This window comes from Salvelinus sp. IW2-2015, linkage group LG7 (genome assembly GCF_002910315.2).
Source record: "Salvelinus sp. IW2-2015 linkage group LG7, ASM291031v2, whole genome shotgun sequence".
Lineage (NCBI taxonomy): Eukaryota > Metazoa > Chordata > Actinopteri > Salmoniformes > Salmonidae > Salvelinus > Salvelinus sp. IW2-2015.
Genome location: NC_036847.1, coordinates 22422121 through 22446406, shown reverse-complemented (window position 1 = coordinate 22446406; position 24286 = coordinate 22422121). Strand labels below are relative to the sequence as shown.

Here is a 24286-nt window from a genome sequence, read left to right as displayed (position 1 = left end):
GCCGCTAACCTCATGTGCAGACCATGGTACTAGTCCTCCTATTGTGCTTAGTAAAATAGGTGTCAACTCGTAATTTCTTTAAGTCGACTACAAAATGCCCCATTTACAATTTATTTAATTGAAATCTGGGCTAGTCTATGTAGTTTAGCCAGAGTCCAGGAACTACTTAACCATATACAAAAAAAAATCTAATGATCAATATCCTAAAAAGTTCAATTAATTTGGGTTGGTGAAACCACCTCTAATCAAATCATGCTATGTRAGTGGTGTGTTAGGTGTATAGCGTCGATCTAGTGCAGACTAAGGAAACCCTCTTTGAGACAACTTTCATTATCAAAACACTTTATTGCAGCACAGTTTGTCATAATTACAAACAGTACCAGCTAAATGTTTAGACACACCTACTCATTTATATTTTCTACATTGTAGAATAATAGTGAAGACATCAAAACTATGAAATAACATTACGAATCATGTGGTAACCAAAAGTGGTAAACAAATCAAAATATATTTCAGATTCTTCAAAGTAGCCACCCTTTGCCTTGATGACAGCTTTGCACACTCTTGGCATTCTCTCAACCAGCTTCATGAGGTAGACATCTGGAATGCATTTCAATTAACAGGTGTGCCTTGTTAAAAGTTAATTTGTGTTATTTCTTTCCTTCTTTATGTGGTTGAGCCAATCAGTTGTGTTGTGACAAGGTAGGGGTGGTATACAGAAGACAGCCCTATTTGGTAAAAGACCAAGTCCATATTATGGCAAGAACAGCTCAAATAAGCAAAGAGAAACGACAGTCCATCATTACTTTAAGACATGTAGGTCAGTGATCTGAAAGATTTCAAGAACTTTGAAAGTTTCTTCAAGTGCAGATGAAACTGGCTCTCATGAGGACTGCCACAGGAATGGAAGACCCAGAGTTACCTCTGCTGCAGAGGATAAGTTCAATAGAGTTACCAGCCTCAGAAATTGCAGCCCAAATAAATGCTTCAGAGTTCAGACACATCTCAACATCAACTGTTCATAGGAGACTGTGTGAATCCAGCCTTCATGGTCAAATTGCTGCAAAGAAACCACTACTAAAGGACACCAATAAGAAGAAGAGACTTACTTGGGCCAAGAAACTTAACCAGCAAGGCTACCAAAGTATTCTACAGCGAAACACCATCCCATCTGGTTTGCGCTTAGTGGGACTATCATTTGTTTTTCAACAGGACAATGACCAAAACACACACATCCAAGCTGTGTAAGGGCTATTTGACCAAGAAGGAGAGTGATGGAGTGCTGCATCAGATGACATAGCCTCCACAATCACCCAACCACAACCCAACAGATGGTTTGGGATGAGTTGGACCGCAGCGTGAAGGAAAAGCAGCCAAGAAGTGCTCAGCATATGTGGGAACTCCTTCAAGACTGTTGGAAAAGCATTCCATGTGAAGCTGGTTGCAAAGCTGTCATCAAGGCAAAGAGTGGCTACTTTGAAGAACTTAAAATATATTTTGATGTGTTTAACACTTTTTTGGTTACTACATGATTCCATATGTGTTATTTCATAGTTTTGATGTCTTCACTGTTATTCTACAATGTAGAAAATAATTAAAATAAACAAAAACCCTGGAATGAGTAGGTGTGTCCAAACTTTTGACTGGTACCCTATATAAAACTACTGCTCTTTTGAGTGAGGGAAAGAAGACAGCCATTTGGAGCAAACATTTAGGAGTAAAACATTAAGAAACATTTTCACAGACTGATTCCACATATAGTGATATAGAAAGTTGATGGCCATCAGCTACCTCCCATAATGGGCCAATACGACAGAGAAAATTATCGTATATACATTATCAGACTAAAATATATTAAAACCATGCCACGCTGTATCACTTGCTACTTTCTCCCCAAAGGTTGTCAAATGTCGACAGATTCTGCATTTWAAAAAAGGTCCAATGCAGTCGTTATTATCTCAATATCAAATTATTTCTGGGTAACAATTAAGTACCTTACTGTGATTTTAATTGAAAACAATTGTAAAAAAGAAACAAAAATAGCTTCTTAGCAAAAAGCKWTTTCTCAAGCAATAATTTCYTTAGGACTGTCTGGGAGTAGTCTGAGTGAGGCACCTAATTGGAGAAGCTTAATGGGAGGGATATGTAACCTGAAAACTAGATGTTATTGGCAGAGGTTTGGAACTCTGTTATTGGTCTATTAACACCGCCCGGTAATGTCGCCAGTCAGGCCAAAACTACACCCATGCAAAATTACCTGAAATTTCAGGCGTTCTTTTCAAACAACGCTTACACTAAAAGGGTATTATCATAATTTTCACAATTTCACAGAATTATTCCAACCTCAGTGTGGAAATATAGATAAAACATAAGAAAATCACATTTATGACTGCACTAGCCCTTTAAGAGGTGAGTTTCAACTTGAAGAGGACAGTCTGAGGTGTGGTGACATCCGCCACTGCTAGTTCCTGTCCATCAGACAATCCCAGTTCTGCAACAACACAACATTACATTTACAAGATGGCTGAAATAAACACATAGCTTTATATGATCTACCACACACATGCAATGCACGCATCTTACCTTTCAAGGTTTTGCAAAGGTTTGGTCTAGTTCTTTCTTCAATTGAAGCTATAGTCTGTAAATACAGTGTCTTATTTTTCCCGTCCAGGGTTGCTGTGATGGCTGGGGATTTCATTTGTCTGGAAAACAATAACTTACACTTCAGTAACCATAAAAAACAGCCTCTTCTGTGTGAAGACATGGCAGACATCAATATCAGTCGATCTGGTTACTAGGAGATGTACTCACAGGGAGGAATTCTCTGTCAAGTACTCCAGGACCTCCTGTAGCTTGGCAGAGGGTGGGAACTGTAGATCCTGGGGCACCTGGCTACAAGCTGAGCAGTTCTCCTGTCGGACCAAACAAGAGCATGAAGGCACAAGTAGCCTGAAAGCACGCCATACCCTTATAGCCTTGTGTGTCAATAGCATCGTCAGTAACATTAATACAGATCTCCTAAATAAAAAATGGGCAAATATATATCCATTAAGGACACTCATCTGGGTACATCGAAAACATTACTAACCTTTCGCTCTGCCTCAAAGGTGTAGGTGTACAGTCCGTCCACAATATTAAATACCAGATAATTATTCAGTGGAATAGAAGTGCTGCAAAGTCAGAGAAAGGTAATATGAATGATACCTAGTATGGAATTGACCTACTCTCCAGTGAGTCCATCATGTGAAAAAGGGATGAGTCATAGTACTAACCTTGAAGCTATTTTAAAAACTTCAGTGGAGCAGGCAGCTACAAAGCAACACAAAAAGGTGAATATGTTACACTTTACTTTAGGATTCTTCAAGATAAAACCCAATGACAGTCATTAAGGGTTTCCTACCAGCTATTACAGCATTAGTTGACGCCACAGCAGGGATGATCCTTTTCACGACACCTGAGGCAAAGCCATGTCAAAAGAAATCTTTAACTCCACTGTTCACAGATTTCAGCAACCAATACTTGTAAGCGGGGGAGTTGGTGTCAATACAACTTCAATAAAAAAACATTTTTAAATTCTAATTGAAAATGGAATTGACAGCAAATTGTGTGTACTATACAGTATGTATGGCTGAAAGCTGGTAAAACATGAGTTTTACCATCTCCAGGACAGAGTGTTACAGTATGGTTCTCCTCACCTTGTGTGAGTCTGTATGTGACTCCTGTGATGCTGTAGTCAACAGCTCTCTCCTGGGCCCTCTGGAACACCCACTGGATGTGCTCAGGGTTATCCCCATCCAAACCAACACCATCTGAGGGACAGACAAGAGCCGGACTGTCATTAGCTGCCATTATCTGTTATAAATGGGTATTATGTTGATCTTTATGATAGTGTTAAGGAATTATGACCACCAAAAGGCACATTGTGCAATACCACAGTTTGGGGAGGGGTGGGTGAGGTTGAGAGTAGCTGAAGGCTGGGACTAAAAACAAACAAAAAGATAACTAATGTAAAACATACTGTCCAGCAAATGTACATAGCATGTATAAGCTGTATTGTTGTCCATTAATTTACTCTAATTAGGGGAGGGTGGTAGGTTTACAGGAAAATAACAAAGAACAAAAATATATTTATTTAGTTTACTKCAATGAGGTAGGGTTATAGATATATACACACACACACAAAAGTTTGGGGTCACTTAGAAATGTCCTTCTTTTTGAAAGAAAAGCAACAAAAAAATTGTCCATTTAAATAACATCAAATTGATCAGAAATACAGTGTAGACATTGTTAATGTTGTAAATGACTATTGTAGCTGGAAACYGCTGTTTTTTAATGGAATATCTACATAGGCGTACAGAGGCCCATTYTCAGCAACCATCACTCCTGTGTTCCAGTGGCACGTTGTTAGCTAATCCAAGTTCCAACCATCATTTTAAAAAGGCTAATTGATCATTAGAAAACCCTTTTGCAACCATGTTAGCACAGCTGAAAACTGTTGTCCTGATTAAAGGAATAAAAAAAACTGTCATTCTTTAGACTAGTTGAGTATCTGGAGCATCAGCATTTGTGAGTTTGATTACAGGCTCTTCAGCCTGAAACTCTTCAGTCTATACTTGTTCTCCCTTCACAGAACAGTACAAACTGGCTCTAACCAGAATAGAAAGAGTAGTGGGAGGCCCTAGTGCACAACTGAGCAAGAAGACAGTACATTAGAGTGTCTAGTTTGAGAAACAGACGCCTCACAAGTCCTCAACTGGCAGCTTCATTAAATAGTACCCTCAGAACACCAGTCTCAGCGTCAACAGTGAAGAGAAGACTCCGGGATGCTGGCCTTCTAGGCAGAGTTCCTCTGTCCAGTGTCTGTGTTCTTTTGCCCATCTTAATCCTTTTTTTGCAACTCTGCCTAGAAGGCCAGAATCGCGGAGTCGCCTCTTCACTGTTGCCGTTGAGACTGATGTTTTACGGGTATGTATGCATGTATGTATGTACACACACCTATGTATGTATGTATGTATGTATGTACGTATGTGTGTGTACACACACACACAAAATATAATTATAAACTGGGTAATTTGAGCCCTGAATGCTGATTCGCTGACAGCCGTGGTATATCAGTATACCACAGGAATGACAAAACATGTATTTTTACTGCTCGAATTACGTTGGTAACCAGTTTATAATAGCAATAAGGCACCTCAGGTGTTTGTGGTATATGGCCAACATACCACGGCTAAGGGCTGTATCCAGGCACTCTACGTTGCGCACATGAACAGAGCTTAGCCGTGGTATATTGGCCATATACCACACCCCCTTGTGCCTTATTACTTAAACGCAACAATTAACGATTTCACTGAGTTACAGTTCATATAAGGAAATCAGTCAATTAAAACACATGAATTAGGACCTAATCTATGGTTAAGGGCCTAAGGGGGCATAGGCCCACCCACTTGGGAGCCATGCCCACCCACTAGGGAGCCAGGACCAGCCATTATTACAGAAGGAAAGAAGAAAAAGTGAAGAAGCCAGATGAGGTCATGGAATGGTTACACGTGGTCAGGGGTTGTGAGAAATGAACAAGAAATCCTCTGGCAACAGCTCTGGTGGACATTCCTGCAGTCAGCATGCCAATTGCGCACTCCCTCAAAACTTGAGACATGTGGCATTGTGTCGTGTGACAAAACTGAACATTTTAGAGTGGACTTTTATTGTCCCCAGCACAAGGTACACCTGTGTAATGATCATGCTGTTTAATCAGCTTCTTGAGATATTATCTTGGCAAAGGAGAAATGCTCACTAACAGGGATGTAAACAAATTTGTGCACAAAATTTGAGAGAAATAAGCTTTTTGTGCATATGGAACATTTCTGGGATATTTTATTTCAGCTCATGAAACGTGGGACCAACACTTTACATGTTGCTTTTATATTTTTGTTCAGTATATATGTGGGATTGGAAATTATGCAGATAATTACGTTGGTAGAAGCAACAAAATACCTGCCATATTAAAGCTGATCTACTCCCTTATTTTTTTTTTTTTTTTTTAAAGGTTTCCTGGCTGTTTCTGCTCTTTCTTAGAGCAATCAGCAAGGTCAGAAACAGCCAAAAGACAATGCTGTATTGCAAACCCGAGTGGCGCGGTGGTCTAAGGCTAGCTGTGCCAGTGCTAGCTGTGCCACTACAGATTCTGAGTACGAGTCCAGCCGGCCATGACCGTCGCAGCCGGCCGTGACCGGGAGACCCATGGGGCGGCGCACAATTGGCCCAGCATCGTCCGGGTTAGGGGAGTGTTTGGCCGGCAGGGATGTCCTTGTCCCATCGTGCAGTAGCGACTCCTGGCGCAGTGCACGCTGACACAGTCGCCAGGTGTATGGTGTTTCCTCCAACACATTGGTGCGGCTGGCTTCCGGGTTAATTGTACATTGTGTCAAGAGGCTGGGCTGTGTTTCGGAGGAGGCACGGCTCTCAGCCTTCGCCTCTCCCGAGTCCGTACGGGAGTTGCAGCGATGAGACAAGACTGTAACTACCAATTGGATACCACGAAATTGGGGCGAAAAAAGGGGCAAAAAGAAAAAAGATATTATTACTACCTATTATAACAGCTGTGGATGTATTATGACTATGTCAACCTTTATGATAGTGTTATGGAGGTATTATGACGGGCGATACAATCAAGAGYTGATGTGACAATGAATAGAGTAGTGTTATTCATGGTTGTACCTCCAAAAGGCTTGTCTTTGGGCCACTGTAGCATTCTGACATATTCAACGCAGTGCTCTGGCAACCGCGGCATAGACGCAATGGTGCACATGGGGAAATGAATCTATGGACCAAAAGAATACATCAAATTATGCTATACAACACATATACAATTTAACACACACACAAGTTGTCACTGATAACACAAAATGGCTGCAGAACACAAATCACTGTCCAACTTAACATAGAAGTGGGCTACTGAAGTAGTACACAAAAAAATTGGCAGGTCTGAGAGAGCTTGGAGCACCTGTGGTGGGTAGAGTTCCAGGGTGCAGTCGATGCATGCGGTSATGCCAGGCAGAATGACCCGAGCATTGCCTTTGAAACCCTCCGTCCCACCGTCAATGAGGGGGATGATGGAACTGGGGTCCAGAACACCATCCTCGTAGCTCAGGAGAGATATCTGTAAATGGGGTCTTCAGTTAGTTAGAACTGACGTTTTACATACAGGGATTTGTCTGCCATTGAAATCCTTGGGCGGGCTCCCTAAGTGTTTTTTTCGGGAGGCCTAAATCCAAACAGTTTTTTAAATTAATATATTAAAATCTGGATGGAAAAACACTTTCAGTGTGAACTTAAATGACTAAAACCCAGATATAAATCAGGTCTAAAAGATAAATAGACCTACAGTATATATATTCTGTTATCACCAAAATAAAAGCTAGACAGTCAGCAAAATGTGTAGAATTGCAGAAAATTTGCATTAAAACAAACTTTTTCTCTCAGCTTCATGGAGAAATTTGCAGAAATGCAGGAAATGTGCTTATATATTCCAACATTTCTCTACACCGCAAAGTTGGGGGCCTCTAAAAATGCAAATCCAGCTGTGCCGACCGTGCCCATTGCCACGCTCCCTGCCACGCCACCTGACATGCCACCCCCTAAACCCCTTTTAAATCCAGAAAAAACCCTGACATATACACACAGTCCAAATAGCATATTGTTTATATTAAGACATACCAGCATGCCATTCATCCAACGCCTGGCGATGATGGAATCTAATCCACAAACAATAATATGGAATTCTACAAATAAAAGAAGAAAATGTGTGTCAGAGCCATTGTTTTACAGTGCATTCAGAAAGCATTCAGACCCCTTGACTTTTTCCACATTTTGTTATGTTACAACCTTATTCTAAAATTGAATTAATGGTTTGTTTTTTTCATCAATCTACACACAATACTGCATAATGACAAAGCAAAAACTGTTTAGTCATTTTTGCTAAGTTATTCCAAATAAAAAGCTAAAATATTACATTTACATAAGTATTCAGACCCATTACTCAGTACCTTTGGCAGCGATTACAGCCTCAAGTCTTCTTGGGTATGATGTTACAAGCTTGGCACACCTGTATTTGAGGAGTTTCTCCCATTCTTCTCTGCAGATCCTCTCAAGCTCTGTACAGCCAATTTCAGGTCTCTCCGGAGATGTTCGATCGAAGTCCGGGCTCTGGCTGGTCCACTCAAGAACATTTAGAGACTTGTCCCGAAGCAACTCCTGCGTTGACTTGGCTGTGTGCTTAGTATCATTGTCCTGTTGGAAGGTAAACCTTCGCCCCAGTCAGAGGTCCTGAGGGCTCTGGAAAAGGTTTTGGTTTCATCAGACCAGAGAATCTTGTTTCTCTTGGTCTGAGAGTCTTTAGTTGCCTTTTGAAAAAACTCCAAGCGGGCTGTCATGTGCCTTTTACTGAGGAGTGGCATCCGTCTGGCTACTATACCAGAAAAGGCCTGATTGGTGGAGTGCTGCAGAGATGGTTGTCCTTCTGGAAGATTATCCCATCTCCACAGAGGAACTCTGGAGCTCCTTCAGAGTGACCATCGGGTTCTTGGTCACCTCCCTGACCAAGGCCCTTTTCCCCCAATTGCTCAGTTTGGCCAGGCAGCCAGCTCTAGGACAAGTCTTGGTGGTTCCAAACTTCTTCCATTTAAGAATGAATGCACTGTGTTCTTTGCGACCTTCAATCCTGCAGAAATGTTTTTGTGTCCTTCCCCAGATCTGTGCCTTGACACAATCCTAACTCGGAGCACTACAGACAATTACTTCGACCTGATGGCTTGGTTTTTGCTCTGACATGCAATGTCAAGTGCGGGACCTTACATAGACAGGTGTGTGCCTTTTCAAATCATGTCCAATCAATTGAATTTACCACAGTTGTACTCCAATCAAGTTGTAGAAACATCTACATCTCAAGGATGATCAATGGAAACAGGATGTAGCTGAGCTCAATTTCGAGTCTCAGCAAAGGGTCTGAATAGTTATCTAAATAAGGTATTTCCGTTTATTAATTTTGCTAAAATTTCTAAAAAAACAGTTTTCGCTTTGTCATTATGGAGTATTGTGTGTAGATTGAGGAAAAATATTTATTTTATCAATTTTAGAATAGGGCTGTAACGTAACAAAATGTGGGAAAAYTAAAGGGGTCTGAATACTTTCCGAATTCACCGTAGGTACAAAAGATTTTAGAAAACTCCATAATGTACACAAAGTTTGTACTTACGTCTGTAGAAAGATTCATCAAAGTCTTGGATTTTGTTGAAATGTCTGAGCAGGATACTATTTAAGAAAAATAAATGATAGAAGATACTTCTACAAATGTTCACATGCTCAAGCTTAGTAATGCAATCATTTGTATGGGGTAATCCTACATACCGGTATTCACCACGTCAGTTGCAAAGGATACGGGACGACTTGACATCCAGGGACGCGACCATTGATAAAGTCAGCAGCCACATCTGCTTTTGGCCGTCCAACATCTTTGGTCCTAAACAGGGTATACAGATGAGATGTGTGTTTAACAGTAAACWCTTAAGACTCTTTTTCATTCAGTAGATTCTTTCTATCAACCGTGAACACACTAAGGTTGATATTCATCATAAAGTAATAGACTAATGGACATAGGAGAAGGTGGGAAAATGGCAAGCCAAACCTGAAAAGGAACTGCCTGTTGAGATTGGAGATATCAATGGTATCCATGTCAACAACATGAATGTGACGAAAACCTGACAGGGCCTAGAACAGGGCAAAACCAAACATTAAAGTGGAACTTACAGCATTTTAGCAACATGACATTTTATTCATATACACTCCCAGGAATAATATGAGGCCTTTTACATTTTCTGACAAGCGAGCAATTAGATATGATTATTTTCATAAATGCATAGAATGTTTGGGAATGACGTATAGTAAGGGACATGTGAGAATTCAATAGCAATATAGAGTGGGACAGCCGCCGTGCTTTTGGACAATTAATAGACACTGCAGTCAATAAAACCTAATAAAATCATCGGTCTATTTGCAAATAAGCCATTTGCCACATGGGCCTGCCATTATTCCATCATTATATAGTAGCCTGCCATCATTATATAGTAGCCTGCTCGTCCTTCTGCAGCTTACCTGCTAATGCATGCTTGTCACAACCCATGTTTTGAAAACTAAATAGGAACTTCCCTGCCTACCCGCCCATGTGATCAATGCCAAATACATTTGATCACAACTAAGAGATATACTAACTGTGGATAACAGTCGTTCAAGTTCAGCATAGCGAGCTAGCAAAGCAATTCCCATTTCTTGCTAGCTAACCAAATGACCGAAGCATCTCTAGCTGTAGCCACCGAAAAACGAGTAGGGGAAAAAGTCGGTCACTCACACACTCGTCCAATGACATGATATCCTCCTAGCAGCTAGCTAACTAACGCTAGGCTCTGTGCTTTTAGCTTGCTAAATAAATACGCTAGCCCAATGGTGTCAAACTCAATCAGTGCACGGGCCATATTGAAAAAAACTACGAATTTGCGGGCCAGATATAGCCTACTTGTTTTTACAAACGTGAAACTGGGACGCAAACTGGCCACTGTTTTATCAGAAAAAAATGTCCCTTTATAAAATGTCCACTTATGAACATAGAATACTGTATATAGAATTGTTACATATTAAAACCAAAAAATATAAATCATATTTGTACAGCCTTTGCTGCTATGCATAARATGCTGCGACCCTAATCAAAAAAGTACTTAACGCCGAATAACAAAAACGTAGCAATAAATTGTAACATTTAAACTTAAAACATGTTTTTCATTTTTTTGCACTGCATGGATCACGGGTGCAGTTGAATACAGCATTGCTGTATGGTGACATACAAATGTATTGTAGACAGTAGCCAACCTAGCCTACTGCGATTATTGTGGATATTCACGGCAATTTCATAGTTTGTTTAAAAAGTTGACATGCTTTACAAGAATAATGATTTCCCTAATAATCCTGTTTACATGGACACATCTGATATCAGGCTACTGATGGAACTTTTGATGCATACAGAAATTCGCAAATAATTCTGATTTGTATGTAAAAACTATGCAGCACTTCACTGGTGCATACGATTGAGGATTACGCTACCCGGTGCTGGCACATGCGCAAATCAAATACAACGCTGGAACGCCGATTATGCTGTTTACAWGTTTTAGTAATTAGAAAGATTGCTTAGAAAACCAGGTGTTAATCGGCGTATACTTACTTCGATTATGACTTTACACTCATTAAGGTAAGCAGAGTTAGGTGTTTACTAATGCCATACTCTGCCTTCTGCCACAATCAGTTTAATATCAAATTACTAGTGTACATGTAAACGTACTCACTATCAAGCCTTAAAAACCAAAGCCAGACTGCAACATTTTAGTAGCCTAGCTAGGCATGTCTGTCTGTAAACATTCCCATCCGCTACGCGCTGTAAACAAGCAAGCGCATCAGGCTGTAATTTCATAAAGTAGATGATTCAATTTGACTCTTATATTCGCTTGTTTGACACGTGCGCTAGCCAATTTGCCACGTTATGACTGACTTTTGATCATTGCCCTTGATAGTTTGATTGTATTGACATTCCAAGCCTTAGTTACAGTCGTCCATTTTTGGTCAAAATATTGAGCCATTTAAACTGAAACAGTGCATCCAAATGGGTGGAGGCAGCAAAAAATGGGCCAGACCATCTGGGATTTACAACCTGATAGCAATATTTTTTGGACTACCAAGAAATGTATTGGTGAATTATATTAATAATGCATTGAACTCCTTCCATATACAGTTGAAGTCGGAAGTTTACATACACTTAGGTTGGAGTCATTAAAACTCATTTTTCAACCACTACACAAATTTCTTGTTAACAAACTATAGTTTTGGCAAGCCGGTTAGGACATCTACTTTGTGCAAGTAATTTTTCCAACAATTGTTTACAGACAGATTATTTCACTGTATCACAATTCCAGTGGGTCAGAAGTTTACATACACTAAGTTGACTGTGCCTTTAAACAGCTTGGAAAATTCCAAGAAGCTTCTGATAGGCTAATTGACATCATTTGAGTCAATTGGAAGTGTACTCAGTGCCTCTTTGCTTGACATCATGGGAAAATCAAAAGAAGTCAGCAAAGACCTCAGAAAAAAATGTGTAGACCTCCACAAGTCTGGTTCATCCCTGGGAGCAATTTCTAAATGCCTGAAGGTACCACATTCCTCTGTACAAACAATAGTATGCAAGTATAAACACCATGGGACCACGCAGCCATCATACCGCTCAGGAAGGAGACGCTTTCTGTCTCCTAGAGATGAACGTACTTTGGTGTGAAAAGTGCAAATCAATCCCAGAACAACAGCAAAGGACCTTGTAAAGATGCTGGAGGGAACATGTAGAAAAGTATCTATATCCACAGTAAGACGAGTCCTATATCGACATAACCTGAAAGGCCGCTCAGCAAGGAAGAAGCCACTGCTCCAAAACCGCCATTAAAAAAAGCCAGTCTACGGTTTGCAACTGCACATGGGGACAAATATTGTACTTTTTGGAGAAATGTCCTCTGGTCTGATGAAACAAAAATAACTGTTTTGCCCATAAAGACCATCGTTATGTTTGGAGGAAAAAGGGGGAGTCTTGCAAGCCGAAGAACACCATCTCAACCATGAAGCTCTGTTTAAATGTATTTGGAGAAGGTGTATGTAAACTTCCGACTTCAACTGTATTCTGACAATGCCTTATTATAAGTCATGGAATTTTGATTAAAATATAACCTATTTTTAAAACTTCTTATAAAGTTGGTTTTGAAGCATAAACTGGGAATGTCATATGCAAAGTAGTTCAAACGCTATCAGTTCCACTTTAAGATATTGATGTGCAGAAACAGACAAAGAAACAAAAGGCTTGCATGCATTTGCACCTGGATGCTGGACATAAACTCTCATACCAGATTTTTGAGCAGCTCACACCCAAGTCCTCCAGCTCCAATGACCAGGATCTTGCATGTCTCCAATAAGAACCCAAGGGACTGAGAACATAAAAGAGTTGGTTTGGTGAATGATTATCTCTATCCCCTAAATAAAGGATATGTTATTAGTTATCTATTTGTTATTCCTTCCTTACCTCAATGCTTGGCTCAAAGTCAGGATGAGTGAATGGGCCGGGTCTCTCGAGGAACTTCTTCACATGGTTCCATCGGCCATCCCAGTCTCTACTGTCTCCATCTACAGCCATTCTGCACACAGAGAACACACGGTGCTCTTCTGCACATATCAATCAGAAATCATTCAAACCTTTACCACAAGTTTGATGAGTCAAAATGAGATAGCTAGCTAGGTAGACATAGGTCTGTACATTAACATCATGATGATTTCCCTAGTATAACTAGCTAGCTAGTACCTAATACATTTTTCGATTATCATATGTGAAAATTCAGGCTGCAGATTTCATCATTGGCAGCAGATGTTGCTGCTGCTAACTAGCTAATGGAAACTAGCTGGCTACCATAATAGCTCTCCAAAACTCTAGGTGGCATTCTGCATTATCCCTACTACAGTTATCAGCGGTTAGCGTCTCCCACGACTGGCTCATGTGAACTACAATCCCGACGCTGTTTTAAAAGGTGTACTAAGCAGAATTCGCTCCGCCATTTCCTGGTTGCTAAAATTCTAATAGTTTCAGTTTGTGTGACAAACAAAGCAAGTATAGTGTAGAGAATCATTATACCATCTAAACTGCTGTGAAATATATTTCCATAAGCAAAAATATTCAGGTTTCATACAAACAGTGGCAAGTCAAATTCAAGGACTTAAGTACTTTGAGCTAGCTAGACGTCAGACTGAAATATCAGCGACTCTAACAACTGTGTAATCATTCCCAGAGAGTCAGGGGGTTTGTTTGGGGGGGATGTCTTTTGACACGGAAGGAGTCGAGGGATTTCAAAAAAATTCCCGCGGTTTCTCTGACACTTGCCACTTTAGGTCTGGGCTGAGGTAGTTAATTTCACGTCTCAGCCTATGTTATGGGCGGAGTTTCCCATTGGACAGAGTGGTGAATGAAAGCGCTGCTAACCAGGTAATCTGAGGGAGCAGGTGAACATAACGAGCATTTATGGGGGGGTGATAAGGGACATATATAAGCCTAGGCAACCGTACCACCTGACATGATACCAACGCCTTACTAACGTCTGTGAGACATCTGCATCGCGTGTTAATGAAAGTCATAATGTGCATAGTTTATATTTATATTAATTAAATCTCAACCATAAATGTTAGAAAATGTACAAGTTTTCCCGTGCAAGCAGATATTCCGACATAGCCACCTTGAACTATAGTGTAGCCTATGGCTTGTGTATTTCCTGTTATCGCTAATGGCCTAGAAATGATGATGCCCACTCTATAGATATTCTGTCTTTCCCTCAACAACTCATGGCATGGTATGATATCTTACCTCGCTGTATACAGATCTAAATGTTGTTAGCCAATCACAGACTGTGTTGTTACCAGTTCCACATCAGACAACCAATAAGAGTTGTGTCCACGGCTTTCAGGAGTTCATAGGTGCTATTCAGTTCCAATGGCACGTTGTGTTCGCTAAATCAAGTTTATCATTATAAAAAGGCTAATTGATCATTAGAAAACCCTTTTTCAATTATGTTAGCACAGCTGAAAATGTTGTGCTGATTAAAGAAGCAATAAAACTGACCTTCTTTAGACTAGTTGAGTATCTGGAGCATCAGCATTTGTGGGTTCGATTACAGGCACAAAATTGCCAGAAACAAATAACTTTCTTCTGAAATAACTTTCTTCAGGCTATTCTTGTTCTGAGAAATGAAGGCTATTCCATGCAAGAAATTGCCAAGAAACTGAAGATCTGTCACAACACTGTACTACTCCCTTCACAGAACAGCACAAACTGGCTCTAACCAAAATAGAAAGAGGAGTGGGAGGCCCAGGTGCACAACTGAGCAAGAGGACAAGTACATTAGAGCGTCTAGTTTGAGAAACAGACACCTCACAAGTCCTCAACTGGCAGCTTCATTAAATAGTACTTGCAAAACACCAGTCTCAAGATCAACAGTGAAGAGGTGACTCCAGGATGCTGGCCTTCTAGGCAGAGTTACAAAGAAAAAGCCATATTTCAGACTGGCCAATAAAAATAAAAGATTAAGATGGGCAAAAGAACACAGACACTGGACAGAGAGACTGCCTAGAAGGCCAGCATCCTGGAGTCACCTCTTCACTGTTGACGTTGAGACAATCTGAAGGTAATTATCTTTGCACACACAGCAGTGTCCAGGCCTCCAGAGTATTCACTCTATCACCTGCTATATGGAGGAGAACTGCAGCAGTTAACTGATGTAAACAATACAATTGTATATAACATTATTGCATATACTGCATTATTGCATATACTGCATCCCTTGATGGTATTTGTTAGTTCAACATTATTAATTGTATCATAAGACATACAATAGATATATATTCAACCACAAGGGTGTACTAATGAGCTATGACTTTTTAAAATCATATAATTGAGGACTAAAATTATTTCAGTGTAGGTAAGGGAATGCCTGTTTAAAATGAAAACATGCCAGCCAGACAAGCCAGTGTATGAATCAAATGTATTTGCATATTAATGGAGAGGAAATTAGTTCACTTTGTGATCTGTAAGGTAAGTAACATTAATGTGTGTGTGGGGGGGGCATTAAAATTATATTATGTTTACCCTGATGCCTGTTTATTCATAAAAAGCAGAAGATGGTAAATAACATTAAATCGCAAAGGTTAGCTTATGCAAATTAATAGGAATACATTTACCCTAATTGGTAATATGACGTGGGGGAAAGTCAGGATCCTAGTCAGGCTTTTGTTTGTCAATTCCAGATTAAATATAGGTCTTCATGTGTATCAAATCCGTAGGTAATTGTGGGATAAATCAATGACAAACAGCTTAAATGTTCAGGCTTCATCATGATCTGTGATCAAAACAGGCTGGGGTGTTTACGGTTCCTTTTAGTCTAAGGATATGCGTAAGAACGCACCTGCACTGAAATTAATAGCCTGATTCAATGGGATTCTCCTGAATAATAAATGTTATCTGTTCAATCAAATGTATTTATAAATCCCTTCTCACATCAGCTGTACAGAAACCCAGCCTAAAATCCCAAACAGCAAGCAATGCAGGTGTAGAGGCACAGTGGCTTGGAAAAACACCCTAGAAATGGCCAGAACCTAGAGAGGAACCAGGCTATGAGGGGTGGCCAGTCCTCATCTGGCTGTGCCGGATGGAGATTATAACAGAACATGGCCAAGATGTTCAAATGTTCATAGATGACCAACAGGGTCAAATAATAATAATCACAGTGGTTGTAGAGGGTGCAACAGGTCAGCACCTCAGGATTAAATGTCAGTTGGCTTTTCATAGCCAATCATTCAGAGTATCTCTACCGCTCCTGCTGTCTCTAAGAGAGTTGAAAACAGCAGGTCTGGGACAGGTAGCACGTCCGGTGAACAGGTCAGGGTTCTATAGCCGCAGGCAGAACAGTTGAAACTGGAGCAGCAGCAAGACCAGGTGGACTGGGGACAGCAAGGAGACATCAGGCCAGGTAGTCATGAGGCATGGTCCTAGGGCCTCTGTTAAGCTGTTTGGTCTATGCATAGATCCATACCAATTCAAACTTTTTGGTATTTTGCATTAGGCATAGCTCTACATTGTAGAGCATTTAATAAACCATCCACATTTTCCTGGGATGTTTAGGCTGCGCAAGACCTTCGTTAGGCTAGTTAAATTGCTATACTAAACAGAGACTTAAACTAACACGTAACACATGTAGACGTTTTTAAGTTGTTGGGGGTAAAATCATTCATAATAAACTTACACGCAAACTGACACATGACCTGTCAGTGACACGTTATGCTACGTGAACACTACGTCCACATGACGTGTACGTGTCGTGATCGCGTCGGCAGTTTGACGCCTTAGAAACAAACTTGTCTCCATTGACAGTCCATGTTAATTCATGGCGTTATTTTATGGCTCTAGGAAGACGTTAGGTGACTTGGTGAGAGGTATCAGTAGCTTCATGAGGCTTAATTCTGGCATGTATCACCCCCCATAAGCATAAATGTAGGCGCGATTAGAACTCAGATCAAGAAGCCTTCTGAGTGTTGACCAACGCTGGGAACGCAATAATAAGTGTGTAAACGATAATTAACTAAATTAAAAAGGTGCGTAAACGTCGTTTATCCTCCACTACATCTCATAAACGTCAATATCCTGCCAGACTCTATTTTATAAATGTAAACAAGCGCTGTAACATGGAGATATGGCCATGTGTTTATCAATTTAACCTTGTGTTTTCTGAAAATGATTTCTCACTGATATGAAAGATAAGGTCAGTATGCTTCCAAAATCGTACCACAAGTGATGCGTGTTAATGTTCAGACCGAGCGTCGACCTCTTAACAAAACTACCGCATACAGAATACGCCTTAGTCTAATGTTGACTCTTATGTGTAATGCTCCAGGCTGGTAAACTAGATAAGTTACCTAACGTTATTTGTTACCCGATTTTCATCTGTGTTGAACTGAGCGTCATGATCAAGGGCTAGCTAACGTTACCATAACTAACTGGTCTTCTTTGATATTGCAGAGCTAGAGCCTCTGGCCGAGGTTAGATTTGGTACACTTTGACTAGGCCTATTATTCCTAGCTAATATTTGCCTGATCGTTATAGTAAACTAGCTAACTACTTGAATTGGGCCAATTTCCAAAACTGAAATTGTTGAATGAATGAATTTCCACACTCCATGCTAGCTAACTAGTTGTGCAACTCAACTCAAACCTACTGCTGACAGTTTCAAGCATTTCGTCACTAACTTCTCAGTCAGCTCCTCTATTTTCCTTCTTTTCTTCTCCCTAAAAATGAGAGAATAAAAGAAGGTTCAATGCTTGTTTTAAAGCAGCATATTTCTGTCAGCTACAATATCTATTTTGGTAACGTTACTTACGGCTCTTCAGCATCCGCCATACTTTCACGCTGCCATGTCCCCAGTGCCTGTACTGTATATTCATAAAAATCAAACCTGCGTTAGCATTATGTGCTCAAATTTTGCACACTGAGTTATAATGGTGCTTTCAAGACAACTGAGAACTCAGGAAAACCGAGGTCAAATCATCACGTCAGTGATATTCAGGTCGGAGCTATAGAAAGATGCTCGAGATTCTGAGTTGGATGACRGTTCAAAACGATATTTCGTTTTTTCCGAGTTCGTTAATGCTCGGAAGTCGGAGATTTCTGACTTCCCATTTGTTTTAAACGCGGCATAAGGTGAAGCCATAGACTGTATAAAAAAATTGGGTGAAGCACAACGTAATTTTGATTCACATCAACATTACTGCGCTTGTCCTACTCTCGCGAGAAGCTGAACTGCTAAGAACGAGAACTGATTTGATCAGCTGATCAGTCAAAATACTCGCGCAGTGAAACTCAGAGATGGCGAGTATGGAGCTTGCACCACTTAGACCATGGGATGACTTCTTCCCAGGAGCTGATCGATTTGCAAAACCCGACTTCGGAGATTTAGCTAAATGGAACAACAGGGTGATCAGCAACTTGTTATACTATCAGACCAATTATTTCGCCGTGGCCATAGTGGTTTTCCTGATCGTGGGGTAAGTCAGCATGACAGCGCGAGCTTCCTAGTATTATCCACCCAGCTGCTATAGCTAGCTAGATAGATAACTCGTTTCTTTGATTAGCCTGCATTCCGATCCACGCGCCAGTCATGGGCATTTATTCATAGCAATGCGCAGTCCCTATATACATTTTCATATTACTGCAACGACAAAATAAGAGATCCAGTCATGTCATGGAATTGGAATGGAGTCTGGCATTAGCTACTGTAGTTGGCCTGCTAAAAACAAATGTCATTACACCACTTCCTGAATCAGCTGCCAGCAACTGTGTGTGACATTTTTTTGAATCATGGGAGCCATGATGAACATAGTAATAGTCTCTTGAGTCGACCTGACAATGACACCACATGGATGCTGCAAGTTTTCCCAGCTGTTGGGTCCTTATCTCAGCCACACACTGATCCATGTCAAAGTATGCTATTAATACAATTGATAAGATACCTGAGGAACAGCTTTGTATGCATCCTAATTACTAAATTGCAGCTACAGTAGCTTGAAAGTTATGATATTACTTTAGAAAATGGCTCAGATAAAAATAAATAAATAATGTAAAGGTGTTGATCTTATTCCAGCCACCAGGTTGTGCTCATCATTACATGTTTTGTGTTTTAGAGCCCCAATTGTTATTTTGCATTGCCATGTATAGCGTTTGAGTGGATTTAGAGGTTGTGTAATCTGTGTTTCCCTTCTGTTGTGTAGGTTTCTGAACCCTCTTGGCATGTTTCTGGGCGGTGCGGTGGTCTCTCTGGTCTTCATGGGCTCGGTGTGGGCAGGAGAGAACAAGAATTTCATCAAGAACTTCAAGAAGAAGAACCCCACTCTGTTTGTCATCGCTGTCATGGGAACGAGCTACTTCCTGCTGTCGCTGTGTGGTGGAGTGATGGTCTTCATTTTCGGCATTACTTTTCCCTTGTTGTGTGAGTCTCAAACATTCTACACTCATAGGGCCAGCTTTTTGGACACAGATTAAGATCTTTGTACAAGACTAGGCTTTATCTGTGTCTGGGAATTCAGCCCATAGGGTCAGAATCCTGATAGTCACACAATGCACAAGTATGCACACAGTAACTAGCATGTAGATTTATCCTAGCTTCCAGGCCTTTTGCAATGGTAACTCCATTGGAATCTGGTGCAAACTAGCTACATATTGTGCGCAAGATAATGTGATATAACCAAAGATTTTTGGTGTCCATTACTGGCTGTTACAGGAAAGCTAGAAGAAAAAGAACGCACACCTATTTAGGCGAGGTGCTGGCAAGCGGAGTAGAAAACTTGAAAATAAAGGAGAGCCGCACACTCTAGGAGCTCAGATGCAAAAATGTAATATCCAACGTTTCGACAGCCAAGCTGTCTTCATCAGGGTGTAATCCTGTTACAGGAAAGCCCCATACAAACTGCCACCATAGATTTTTCAACTAACCTGTCCTTGACGATACTTTCTTCATTTTCGATTTGGTGTAAGAAGTATCTTAGAAATGTCAGTTTCCAGTTGCAGGTGGTTCTGCAAAAATCAACGGAACCCCCTCAAAAATATGAAATCCATGTTTTGTTCCTCACCATCTTAGCTGCTGCACATCTAGCACTTCCCAGCATCTTTCCAGGAACTATTAATTTCTATGCAACACGCCCACCATCTACACACATGCAAGAGGCATATCTCATACATAACATGGATTTAATATACACTGGACAAAAATATGAATGCAACAAGCATACTCATCAGATATGTCAACCATTGAGCATGTTTGGGATGCTCTGGATCCAAGTGTACAATAGTGTGTTCCAGTTCCCATCAATATTCAGCAACTTCGCACAGCCATTGAAAAGGAGTGGGACAACATTCCACAGTCCACAATCAACAGCCTGATCACCTCTATGAGAAGGAAATGTGTCGCGCTGCATGAGGCAAATGGTGGTCACACCAGATCCACGCCCCTACCTCTTTTTTTTAATTTAAAGGTATTTGTGACGAACAGATGGATATCTGTATTCCCAGTTGTGAAATCCATAGATGAGGACCTTATGAATTTATTTCAATTGACTGATTTCCTTATATGAACTGTAACTCAGTAAAATCTTTTATATTGTTGCATTTATATTTTTGTGCAGTATAGATAAATGCGCAAAACTTTTTCCCCATAGTGGGCCTTGTGTTCTAAAAATATACTCCCCAAAAAATCATGAGTACTCAAATAATCAAACATTAAACACCCATCCCTACTGTAAACAGACATTTCTAAGATCTTTTTTCAGACTCGACAGCAAAGAAAGTATTGCCAAGAAACATAAATACCTCTACTTTCATATCACATAAAAAATTATTTCACAAATGCAAAATACACAGTTACTGTTGACTGAAACTTTGTTAAAGCAGTATGGTCCACTCCATCTTCCGTCTGTTTTCCATTAACAAGTGCTGTAACATGGAAATATGGCCATGTGGGAACCCTAACCCAATAAAGGTGTGTAGTAATTTAACCTTTTTTTGTTAAATCTTTTCTCGCTGATATGAAATATACATTTCTTATGTTTCCAAAACCGTGCCGCAACGCAAGAGATGCGTGTTAATGTTTAGAGCAAGAGTCTGGGCTCTTAACATAAGTTCCCTGGTCAGCAGATACTATCGTCAATAGATGCTAAAGCAGTTAGCGTCTATGAATGGGGTAGGTGCAAACATGGGGGATGAGTCTCAGAAGATGGAGCAAACAGATTTGTTTATTTACCCTTTATTTAACTACTCTCACTGATTTTATGGGTTCAATATGGAGAATGCATGTGCCACTGTTTTGAAAATAAATAGCCTAGACCAGTGTTTCCTAATTCCAGTCCTCGAGTACCCCAAACAGTACATATTTTAATTGTAGCCCTGGACGAGCACACCTTATTCAACTAATCATCAAGCCCTCGTTAAGTTGATTCAGGTGAGTTTGTCCGGAGCTACAACAAAAGTTTATGGTGTTGGAGTAGACTGGAGTTGTGAAATGCTGGCCTAGACAAACTGCTACAGTCTGAAATACACAGTACAGAACACAATGTTTAGGGCAATTGGTGGTTCTGAGAAAAGTACAGGCAACAACTGTAACATTGTGGTGGAAAAACAGGAGGCAGTCAGTATGTGACACAGGCTATCCCAAGAGGGCTGTCCTGTGGCTGCCGACGTGGTTGCTATGTACTGTCTGTACTATAGACTCCACTACATTTACTGGCTTACATCATGCAGTCAGCATCTCTGACGAGGGAAGTAAAGATGCCTCTCCTTAACCCGTTAGTCAATTGTATTTCATAATAACATACCTGGAAAATAATTATCCTTCTCAGTTGAAGCTGCGTAAGAGTAAGGCACACGTGTGCACTTTTACAACATGTTTCCAGCTGACAAAATGGGAACATGCTACCATGGGAATCTCCATTGAGGATAGCACATCCTGAACGGGTAGGAAACTAATCCTGCCTTTCTTCCCTATAGTGATCCTGGTTCATGCGTCTCTGAGGCTGCGCAACATGAAGAACAGACTGGAGAATAAGATGGAGGGAGTGGGCATGAAAAAGTCCCCGATGGGCATCATCCTGGATCTGCTAGACCAACAGGAGGAGAAGATCAACAAGATCCAGGACTTCCTGGAGTCAAAGCTAAACAAGGATTGAGGGGAGAGAGCCAAAATGGCACCCGCACCCTCATTCTGATTAAATTCAACATGGTTTGCTTTTTCCTTTAACACCAAAATCAAGTGTGTTGATTTGTACCCCATATAATGTCAGTGGTGTCGCATTCCCCCTATTTATCATTCTCACTCCATTTGTTTTGTTATATTGAAACACCTTTGTACATTTTGTGTCACAGTCCCTGATTTTCTTTGGAGCATTTCAGAAAGATTTGTACTGTCGTGTATGGATCAGATGTTAGGGGGAAGGCACTTGGCACAATGAAATGAGGCATGAGCGTTCCTGTGTATATTGTGTGTCCATTCAAATAAACACACAATGCACATGTCATTATGTAATTGCAATATGTATCCAGGCACATTTGACTTTTGAGCGTGCGTGTACAATGTCAACAAAAAAAAAGCTGCATGCCAGAATGCAATAACTATTGCATGTTAAACCAATTGTGTTCAGTAGCGTAGCATTTTGAATGATCTTTTTTTAAAGATATCAAAGCATTTAATCAATCAGAACCAATTTATTTGCTGCCTCAGAAGAATAACCATCGCTGTATTTCCTCTTAAGCTGAACTGGTGTCGCTGGGCTCCCCCTTATGTTCACTGGACCAGTGACTGCTTATTGACAAGTAGCAATAATGTCCCTCTTGTTACTTCAGACCCTGTGGGTTGGGCTTGAGATGAACATTATCAGATCATAGTTATGCAATATGGGAAAATGAATGGCAAATGCAGCTTTATTAATTGAAGTAGTCATGTTGTATATTTTAAAGTTGTGCTTCCATGTATCACTAAATCTTCTGTACTTGTGTATTCAGCATAAAGCATGCAGAAAACAAATGTTTGCATTACAGAAAGGACAGGGTAAGGCACCGAAGTATTGATGGAAAAATGATTAGTGCAAGAATGTTACCTCTGTACTATTAAATATTACACACATTATGAATGTTTGGTGTATTTTTGTTGTGTAGTTGAAAATAGGGGTTCTGATTGTATTTTCCTGTATTTTCCAGATGTTTGGAGATATTTTTTTGGCATATTAAAAATGCCAATCCAATTGATCCAATTCCAGGGCTCACCATTGGTAATTCATATAAAACGATTAAWTAGATTTTAAGACGCTATACAGATCCCAGAATGAAAGGCCCAGTGCAGTCAAAAACATGATTTCCTGTGTTTTATATATAACCTCAGCAAAAAAAGAAACGTCCTCTAACTGTCAACTGTGTTTATTTTCAGCAAACTTAACATGTGTAAATATTTGTGTTTCAGTGATGCCCTGATGCCCTCCACCAACTGTTGCTTTCAGATCTCGCCATGCGTTTTGGATGGGATTCAGATCTGTACTCTTAGCTGGCCACTCCAGAACAGTCCAGCATCTCTTATTGAATCATTCCTGGGTGCTTTTTGACGTGTGTTTGGGGTCGTTGTCCTGCTGTGGGGTTGCTTTGCTGCCTCTGGTACTGGGGGCCTTGAATGTGTGCAAGACATCATGAAATCACCAGACTATCAAGGTGTTTTGTAGTCCAATGTTCAACCCAGTATCTCTGTTGAAGGTTGTGGGTCTTCCAGAAAAACAATGACCCAAAACACACATCAAAAGCACCCTGGAGTGGTTCAAGAAGAAACACTGGACTGTTCTGGGGTGGCCAGTGAAGAGACTAGATCTGAATCACATCCATAACCAATGGCAAGATCTGAAAACAGCAGTTGGTGGAGGGCACCCCTCTAACATTGAAGAATTAGAACAGTTTGCTGCTGAAGAGTGGGACAYATTGCCAGTAGAAAGGTGCAGCAAGCTCATTGATGGCTACAAGAAGCATTTGTTGGCAGTTATCTTGGCCAAAGGCGGTGCAACCAAGTACTAGTCCCGGGGTGCCAATAATTGTGTCCAT

General features: G+C 40.5%; 2 protein-coding genes across 5 annotated transcripts; one reads left to right on the top strand and one right to left on the bottom strand.

Moving 5' to 3' along the window:
• Nucleotides 1-325: 325 nt before the first annotated feature.
• Nucleotides 326-18442, bottom strand: LOC111966608 (NEDD8-activating enzyme E1 catalytic subunit). Of its 4 annotated transcripts, none has more exons than XM_023991407.2 (17): nt 18045-18442; nt 17883-17952; nt 13157-13268; nt 12981-13061; nt 9683-9765; nt 9437-9517; nt 9254-9297; nt 7717-7781; nt 7004-7159; nt 6718-6820; nt 3696-3809; nt 3401-3454; nt 3273-3309; nt 3089-3170; nt 2812-2912; nt 2584-2702; nt 326-2491 (listed from the first exon to the last, which is right to left on the bottom strand). In XM_023991407.2, exons 3-17 carry the CDS (start codon nt 13265-13267, stop codon nt 2403-2405), a joined length of 1320 nt encoding a protein of 439 aa, XP_023847175.1. In that variant the 5' UTR covers nt 13268; nt 17883-17952; nt 18045-18442; the 3' UTR covers nt 326-2402. The 4 variants fall into 4 exon arrangements, with proteins under 4 accessions (XP_023847175.1, XP_023847173.1, XP_023847174.1 ...); XM_023991405.2 differs by having other exon boundaries at nt 17914-17952; XM_023991406.2 differs by lacking the exon at nt 17883-17952.
• A 49-nt stretch (nt 18443-18491) lies between these two features.
• LOC111966609 (PRA1 family protein 3) lies at nt 18492-23333 on the top strand. The gene is made up of 3 exons (XM_023991409.2): nt 18492-18708; nt 19432-19649; nt 22199-23333. The coding sequence occupies exons 1-3, from the start codon at nt 18530-18532 to the stop codon at nt 22375-22377; spliced, it is 576 nt and encodes a 191-aa protein (XP_023847177.1). The 5' UTR covers nt 18492-18529; the 3' UTR covers nt 22378-23333.
• The last annotated feature ends 953 nt before the right edge of the window (nt 23334-24286 follow it).